Source organism: Pavona decussata, unplaced genomic scaffold (assembly GCF_977016875.1).
Source record: "Pavona decussata unplaced genomic scaffold, jaPavDecu1.1 SCAFFOLD_468, whole genome shotgun sequence".
In the NCBI taxonomy this organism is placed as follows: domain Eukaryota; kingdom Metazoa; phylum Cnidaria; class Anthozoa; order Scleractinia; family Agariciidae; genus Pavona; species Pavona decussata.
Genome location: NW_028145806.1, coordinates 853,406 through 862,500, shown reverse-complemented (window position 1 = coordinate 862,500; position 9,095 = coordinate 853,406). Strand labels below are relative to the sequence as shown.

The window sequence follows — 9,095 nt, the reverse complement described above, 5'->3', positions numbered from 1 at the left end:
GTTGTGTAACAACAAATTCAATCAAATGGAAACCTGTTTTTTCCTTACAATATTAGTATACTGACCAGCCAAAGGCGAAGAGAATAACGTAAATTTTCTTTATTCACATGCAAAATCTATAGCGATCAGCAGCAAGTTTCTTTAAACGAAAAATCTAGAGATTGACAACTATTTTCTCCTGACGATATTTGTACTGTCAGTCAGACACATGGAGAGAATATAAAAGGAAATCATCAACTTTTTATTCATGTTTAAAACTAAATGTGAACTTGGGGAAAGAAGGGAGCCATTCACAAACTGAATACAGTCTGTTTGAATTAGGACAAAAAGAGGCAGGACAAAGAAAACGTGAATGAAACACCAGTAAAATGTTAACCCGTTCACTGGTGATTTTTTGATGAAGCTTGGTGATAAGTAAGGATTATGGACTACAAAGCGTTACTTAAGTGGCACCTGTTCTGTTTCGCGCAAAGCTTTCAATATGGTACCCGGTGTTGATTTCCATTAAGCGCTCACCGCACTCAGTAACTTAAAGTGCATGATGAATGTTTATTTGCAAGACAAAAAGGTTTTTCTTCGAAGCCACGCGGCCATGCAAAACGGAATATTTACCTGTAGATAGCAACAAAGAACCGTTCTTTCCGGAAAGGAAATGGCGAAAAACGAGCTGGCTTGTATTTGTCTCTGCCTGAGTGAGATTTTTGTCCCTTGATTTACAAGGCAAATTGCAGTCCGTTGGTGTTCATAGTTTAATAAAGTTTAAAAGCCTTTAGTTTCTTTTTTCACGGAAGTGAAAACCTGGTGGCTGTTTATATCAAATATGGTGGCAATACATTACCACCTTGGAAGTTAAAGCAAACCAATAATCGAAACGTTCGTTATAAGTACACGGACATTATTTTTAGTATTTTCATGACAGACAAAATGCAATATACTTTGTTCGAGAGCCACCAAATTTTACATAATCTTTGCCGGTCAGTCCTGTCCCAGGATTATGAATGAGGCTCGGTCGTATAACTTCCATGTTTATTATAACCGTCGTAAATGAACCGCGATGTTGACATGATGCATCTTTTTAAATGATAAACACAACAATTCTGTATTGAAAAACCAGTCGCGCGTAGCCTGATGTCTGACGAAGCTACAAGCTATCTTGGAGAAAGAAACAACAGCGCGCTTAAAAAAGTTTCCGGCATTTGAGTCTTCGTCAGTGGGCAAAAGAGCCCTGGGTTTTGGCGGACAAAGTGTCGTGAAACAAAATATTACTATACAGGAGCACACAACCAGAACATTTTGTTTTCAGATCGTTTTATGGTCTTTTAACGACATTTGTGTAAGCTAAGGCCTGTTCCAAACGTCGCGCTACTACCGTGCCGAACTAAATTCAAGAATTTAATTCGACTTAAACACGGCAGTAGCACGACGTTTGAAACCGCTTAGTTCGGCAGGCTGAATTAAGCTCGGCACGACTATTTAGCAGGGCAGTAGCACGGCAGGCCCTGTCGTGCCGCACGGCAGTAGCGCGACTTGGTTTCAAACGGCGTGCTATTGCCGTGCCGAACTAAATTCACAAATTATTTTAATGTATTTTGGGTAAATTTGCTCGTTTTACGCATTTCTATATTGTAGAATTTGGCGCGAATAAAATAAATTCGACGTTTGAAACCACTGCAGTGCTTCTGCCTTGCCACTGCCGGGTCAAATTGATTTAAGTTCGGAACGGCAGCGGCACGACGTTTGAAAGAGGCCTAAAATGCAGTTTGACCTGTTCCGATGTTTTAGCAGAAAATTTAAATTGCGGATTTAGGTTTTAGGAAACGAAAGTTTATTCCCCGAATTTAGGAGCTGTTCGGTTGTTGGCTTTACGAAAATGCCAACTAACCTTATTTCGCATTTTTGAAGACTTATTTAGCCTTCCAAATTTTCTAACACTGGAAAAAGTTTTAGATGTTTTTCTTTGCAACTTAATCCGGCCGAATTTCTGCCGCCTTCCGAACGGATATCCATCGAAATGAGCCGTTGGATGAGGGGCTATAGTCAATCACGGTGAATAGAAAGAATTGAATCAGTCGGAACTCGAAGCAAATACATCCCACTGAAGAGACTCCACGTGTAGGAAAACGGAGCATATATAACTTATACTGTACTTATGAAGAAAAGGGGCTCAACTATTTTTCCCAGTCATGAACTTGAGTAAGACAAAAAACAAAGCTATTGGGAATTACTTTGGACACAACTAAAAACTGTATACTCTATCTCTTGTTGTCAAGATATAGGAAAACAGCGTTTCCAAGACGCAACGACTACAGTCTGTGTGTAGCGGTTTGCATTAACCGCCTTACAACCTTTCATTCTCTTCAGTTTTGTTTTACCTTGTAAATAGTACGTAGTTAATTTACGTATAGGTAACTCATCGAATATCGAAAGAAAAACGGTTACCTGCAAAAATTATACCACCAATCTTTCGGCGATTTTGCGAATTCCAATTCCCGCGTAAAATAAAATGAGGCGCACTTGCAATTTTTGTTTACGAAATTGGTTAACTTAATCGCGACTATTTTAATCTTCAATAATCCAATAAATCACCTTACGGATTTCATACCCTTAAAATAGCCGGTTCAGGCCTAAATTCTTTTTGGTGTTCACTCACGTTGCCTAGATAACTGCGATAGTCTTCTCACTTATTGATTATTTCATTCGAAGTTGAAATATATGTTTTTCATACATTTTTTCACTTACATCTCTTCACCACTACCGGTACCTTACGAACTCACAATATGACCAGCTCCCAGTTGGCTTGATAGCTCAGTTGGTAGAGTACTGCACCGGTATCGTAGATCCCGTTCAGTATGGCAAGCCTAAATTTTTTCCAGGTCGTTTTCTTTTCTCAGCTGCTTAAGTCGATGGTCTTTTACTCATCAATTATTAATTTTCATCCACACTTCAATTATATGCAAGTTTCATACATTTCTGTCCACTGAAAGATGAAGAACAGTGCTGGAAAACTTTACGAGGCCGTTAATACACATGCAGGAATGAGGAACTTAGCAACGACGGCGACGGCAACGACAGGTTTAATGAGCAAAGACAATCACCCTGTACGTGCGTTTTAAATTTTGGTACATTTCTTGGCGGTCCTCTGCAAAACAACAACATGAAATGACCGTTTTCAAGGTTTTGTGGAGAACGTAAACACACGACGATGACTTTGTATTCTCTTTCTTAACTTGAGCGCCACTCCTACCAATTTGGTTCCTAGATAGTTCGCCGTTTCTGTAAAAGTTAAATGAGTTGAAATAATCACGAAGTAGCACAAATTAAACACCGTTGCCGTCGTCCCTGCTTTAGTTCCCTAATACAGTTTTTTGACAGCCCTTGAATGAAGTTCTGTTGTTCTCTTCTGTTTTTTATTAACAAATAATGTTTTAATTTTTTTCTGCGAATAGCAAGAGGGTCAATCTTAATTTTATCACGCTTCGCTGACTCATGCAATATCGTCAATATCTGCAAATTTTGCAAAAAAAAAAAAAAAAAAAAAAAAAAAAATGTGAGATGAGATGTGAGATTTAAGTGTTTAGTTATATTAAGTAACCAGTACTGCCATTGGCACTAGTTAGCTTTTACCGCACTGCCGTTCCAAACGTTAGCTTGTATGACAAAAAAAAAATGAAATAAATAGATAAAAATTGTTCGATTTGACAAAAATCATATAACCGTGACTTCATGACTGTGCATACCAGTATAGAATAATATCTTTATCGGACTAAACGTCATCTTTTTAAAGTTATAAAGTAAATAGAGAGAAACATTTATTACTGTTGTTATTGTCAGTGTTGCTGCTGTTGTTTTCATTGTGCTTACTTTCATTGTGAAACTGGTTGATAGAACGTTCTTAGCAAAATTTCCCTAGAATGTCTTGGAATGCAGTGATCTGTGAACGATTTTGACCGGTGAATCATTGAAAAATAAAGCCTTGAAACTTGTTTTATTTGAACTAAAATTCTGTACATAAGCTAAAAGAGAATGCAAAATTATATATCGTTGTCATAAAGAGCTTCGGGAATTTGACAGTAGTCCGTCGTGCTTGTAGCACAACTTGTCTTCTTTTCTAACTTGCAACGCAAACGAGGGAGAAAGGCATTCCACAATATATTTTCCTCTTTTATGATAACGAACCGGACCTGTGATACTAACGTTTGACTATTTGGTGAATGTCCAAAAATATTAAAAGTTTAATGTTGAAATATTTGTTACACAACAATTGAAAAGTCACGTGAGCATGATGGAGTGGTTTTCAATAGAAAATGAGCTCTAGACGTGGGAGTAACTAGCCGTTTGCTAATCTGTTTTTCACTCAGAACAAGGGGAACCTTTTTTTGTAACAATGCCATGGGCGAAATTTGATTAGTTTACAGGAAGCCCTAACGAACTCAACAAGATATCTTGTGTGAGGTCGCATGGGCATATTGCACCATGATTACTGGGTTTTACAGTTGGCAATTAGGAGGGATAAAAAGGTTATCGCGAAACAATAACATGAAATAATCAGACATGAAATCCGAAGAAAACACCGTAAGGATGACGGTGCTTTCAGGCATCCGTAATACAAAGAGAAATCTTTTTGTCACGCGAGCCTTGGTGTTGTTTCAACGGTACGACACATTTCTTTATTTGCAAAGAAATGTTAAAATAATATATAAAAACGCTGAATCGTACAAAGAATTATAGTTATCTAGTCCTTTAATTTTGATACGACTACAGCAATCCTAACTACATTGACTTTGGAAATTTTTTGTTTTTAAAGATGCGACAGCAGTTTATGATTGATTGACTGGCTGATTGACTATAGAGTTTTCTCGCTCGAGTTTATTCAATCCGTGAACATCAAAACAGTCGTTTGCTTCTTATAGGAAACACTTAATCCATTAGTTGTTACTATGGAAACTATTTGACTCAATATATACAGATCAGTCCAAATATAACTTTAATGGTTAAAAATAATCAATATCAGTTTTCTTTGATTTCAAGTCCGTGACTTGTGCGCTGGATGGATATTGCGCTAACAGCCTTTGCGCTATTACGTACCCAGTTATACTAATTTTTATAACAGGAAATCCTTATGATTTTATCCGTGTTATCTTTATGTGGTTTTATAATTATTGATCGCATGGATTTTGCCGAGGCACGTTTTGAAAGTGATTGAAGGAAACTGTCTATTTAAAATTTTCAACGTTGAGGTAGCTTTATACCATGATAAAGCACCTTTTGATGGCTGGCATTTTATAAACTTTGTTGAATATTGCCAATTATGTTTTAAGGTTGATTTGAAGGCAGCTCACTTTTAGGAAACAATTACGCATATAAGATAAGAGGTCGTTCACTGTAGCCATAAAAAATCATAAAATAACATTAATTATAAGGGGACACAAGATAAACTGCTGATTCTGTTGTGCAAGTCAAAAGTGAAGCAGGTGTTGCAGCGTTTTGATCAGTTTAGAACCATTGTGTATGGAAACTATATCCCGAGTCATAAGATGCAATTAATCATCAAGGAGTTTCGACTTAGACACGATGACTAATATCTCACTGAGCAATATAGGAAAACACAAAATATACTGCTGCTTCATTCAAAACAGCCCCCAGTCTGATAGAAATCACACTTATGTTAGAAGCGTGTACGTACGTCTCTTGTCAACCATATCTTGAACCAATGGAATATGTGTTCTAGGTAAGGATATCTATTGAAAGATGAAAATATAATGGACACCCTGTGTGATAATTTAATAGTAATAGAAGAAACAAAGAGAGCAGTATTGAACATCATCAGTCAGTTCTTCGCTCTACCGCCACCAGTACCTCGTTGCTTCCATTTGGGCAGGATTGAGGAAAATGAACATTTCTGTTGATCATGAGAACCAACGGACTTCAAATTCATCCACTGGTCTTAGAGAAGTTCCAGTTTTTAGCTTTGTAACGTTTTTGGTGATTACAATTGTTGTGCTGCCGATTGGCATCGCTGGAAATCTACTTGTCATTTTAGTGGTACACAAAAAGAGAACTCTTCACAGCACGACGAACATGTTCCTCGCAAACTTGGCAGCATCAGATCTGTTGGCAAATGTCCTTGGATACACGGTTGCCGCGGCCCGAACGATCCCCATGCCAACAATGGCATTGGGGCAAGTTCTCTGTAGGGTCAATTCCTTCTTCCCCGCTGCATCTTTCTGCTCTATTCTAACCCTTACAGTCATCGCCTTGGAACGCTACAACGCAATTGTGAAACCTCTGAGTCATAGATTCAAGTTTAAAAAGAGCACTGTTCGCTATTTCTTCGCAGCCATTTGGATTTTGTCGATAGCTGCAGTTTCTCCTTTGGTGCACTACGACGAATACAACTCAGATAGGCAGTGTATACGAACATGGAGCACAACTCAAAGAATGTATTATTGGAATTTCTCTATAATCGTTTGTATTGGCTTCCCTCTGTTGATTATACTCTTCTGTTATTTTAGCATCATTCGTGCGTTGTATTTTGAATGTAAGGTGGTGCCAATGAATATTCCATTAGAAGTGGACGCAAAGGAGAAGAAGAAAGTTATAAAGCTGTCGATCGTTGTGACTTCAGTATTTATGTTATCATTTATACCGTTTTCAGTCGTCAGAGAATTAGAAATTTGGAGACCTGTACCCCATGTAGTCAAAGTTTTCTCGCTAGTATTTGTTCTTCTATCGTCTATCCTAAATCCTTTTATTTATGCATTTCAGAGTACAAACTATCGCAAGGCATTCAAAGATGCCATAACCTGCAAGCTGTAGATATCTCAGCTCAGCCGATATTTTAAATGAAAATCACATGTACCGATTTTAAAAGCCAATACAAACTGATGAGTGGCTGACGCACTGAGCAAACACAATACGTCCTTACACTATATACATATTTAAATATATACCGTATGATTTGAATAAATAAATGAAATTTCTTATCGTGTTCCCAGAGAGTTACTGGCGGATATTTTAAATTGGCAAATAGCTGTGGAAACTGTACCCTGACATTTATGAGATGGGGCAATGTGGAACGTGAGCTGGGCCATTCCTCGTCATATTTTTGCTGTCTATTAATCGTTTCCTTGCTATCTGCCGTCTGAAGGTCTTGGACAGGCAGCAGCCGTGAAGCGCGAGTTGAACGGCATCGTGTAGTCTTGTACTGCTGTAATTTCTAGTACCTGTCGTAAATTGACTTCTAACAACACTCGTCCGCGCATCTTTGTAATAACGCACCAATCGTAAATTCTCGTGCAATGCGGTAAATCTTAGCTGTCGTGAATTGCGATCATACATTGTGTCGTGTTTTCTCAATGAAACTGAAAAGAATAATTATTTGTTCTTTTTCCTTTACAAAAATAATCATCTGGTGATATAATCTTGCAACAAATGACGGCTGCTTGATCAGCTTGATTTTTCCTTCCAGAATAGCTGTAGTCGAACGCAGTCTGTTCTGGAAACAAGAAAACGCGGTGACATTTAGGAGAAAAGAGATTCATCTATTCTTTATTATTTGTTATTTGATTTTATAACTGTGTATTTTTTTTTTAAACTCAAGTCATCTTTCTTTCAGATAATACTGCATAATACTAGTCAGTTCTCAAAAAATTATCGTTGTCTCACTACTGCAGCAGAGTACCTTGCACGTAATTTTGAGAAGCAAACGAAAGCCCTCTGAAATTTTGGTTTCACCTTAGAAAGAAAACGTATTACTCGGAGAATTATGCCTGATCGATAAAGCGAAAATTTGGATTCGTTTCTGGAGCCTGGTCAATCATAATCAGACTGCATTTAGGTTATCACAAATAATACGGAAACCAAAATCTGACATCTCAGGGAAGCTCGAACCCATTCCGGTCGGACGCTTGAAACGAGAAGTATCACAGGAATTTGACCTTTTTGGTGAAACTTTTGCAGCAATACCTTAGCTTAGTTATGAAACAGTTGTAGTACAGCGACAAAAAAAAATTCCTTGAAAGTAACAACTCATGATCTTCTCGAGCTCCAGACAACGCATTGTGGAGAGGAAAATGCGAGAAGGCTAACCTACAGTTCCTGGTGGCAATCTATTCCAAACCAGACCGTCAATAGCCAGAGACAATCAGAACAGTTTTAGTACACTGGGGTTGTAATTTATAGCAAAACTGAACCGTTAATGTTGCTCTTTTGGCGATCAGTGTTCATGATTAAAATTGCTAAAAAGGGGCTTAAAACTGATCTAAAAAAAACTTTAAAAAGTTTCCCAAATTTTCGAACCGTATCTCCGGTCCTTCTTCGGGGGACAATGAATCTGAAATTCAAAATCACTGCTTCATATTTCGACTCCCAAGAGATCTTAACAGCGCCACATATGCCGTTGGGAACTCCATTCTTTTCGTTCACAGAGTTCTTGTCAATGTTTGAGTGTAAAGACTCCAGAAAATTTTCTGCGCTTGTAATTAGTTTCACTCCTTTCAAGAATTTCGCCGTAGCGTGGGTGGATGTCGTGCGTGGTTTTTTCGTTAATTTTAGGTTTCTTTTAATACAACGTTAAAGCGTTGAAGGTTTCTTTTAATACAACGTTGAAGCATTTGAAATGACGCCAAATATTCGTGGCACTTGCTCTTTGACCATCGACCTATACAAGGAGGCTCTTGGTGAACCACACGTTTTTCTAGTAGCATGCCCCCTGTATACTTCTTGTTTGTCTAATTCGGTGGTATGGTCTGCGATAGCTCACTGAGATAACGACAAGCGTGTTATTACAATTTGCAGTATGCAGGCGTTACCACAAGTACAGTACCACTGTTATTACAATTCACGACGTCGTTACAGGTTACGATAGCAAGTCGTATTCTTTCAAAAAGGCATTATAGCAGGTGGTGACAAAGCTTCAGATTCCGTTTACCAATAAGCGCTCGGTTACTCCGCAGTTAAATGGAAAATAGTTTTCAACCAATCAGGCGGCGGTTATCCCATGTGCTTCATTGCAACAAAATACTGCTCTAAACGTTCTTTGTTCAGATTTCGGAATGGAGGGATTGACCCCAACCTAACTCTAAAACTGCGGTGTC

The 9,095-nt window shown here is 38.1% G+C and overlaps 1 protein-coding gene across 1 annotated transcript; it reads left to right on the top strand.

Annotated features, from left to right (window-relative positions):
- Positions 1–5,087: 5,087 nt before the first annotated feature.
- On the top strand, positions 5,088–7,356 carry LOC146450342 (QRFP-like peptide receptor). Its single transcript, XM_085100507.1, has one exon. It carries the CDS (start codon positions 5,890–5,892, stop codon positions 6,814–6,816), a length of 927 nt encoding a protein of 308 aa, XP_084956633.1. The 5' UTR covers positions 5,088–5,889; the 3' UTR covers positions 6,817–7,356.
- The last annotated feature ends 1,739 nt before the right edge of the window (positions 7,357–9,095 follow it).

Coding starts and splice junctions, on each gene's coding strand:
- LOC146450342 (XM_085100507.1), top strand. CDS start 5,890: ATGAACATTTCTGTTGATCATGAGAACCAACGGACTTCAAATTCATCC.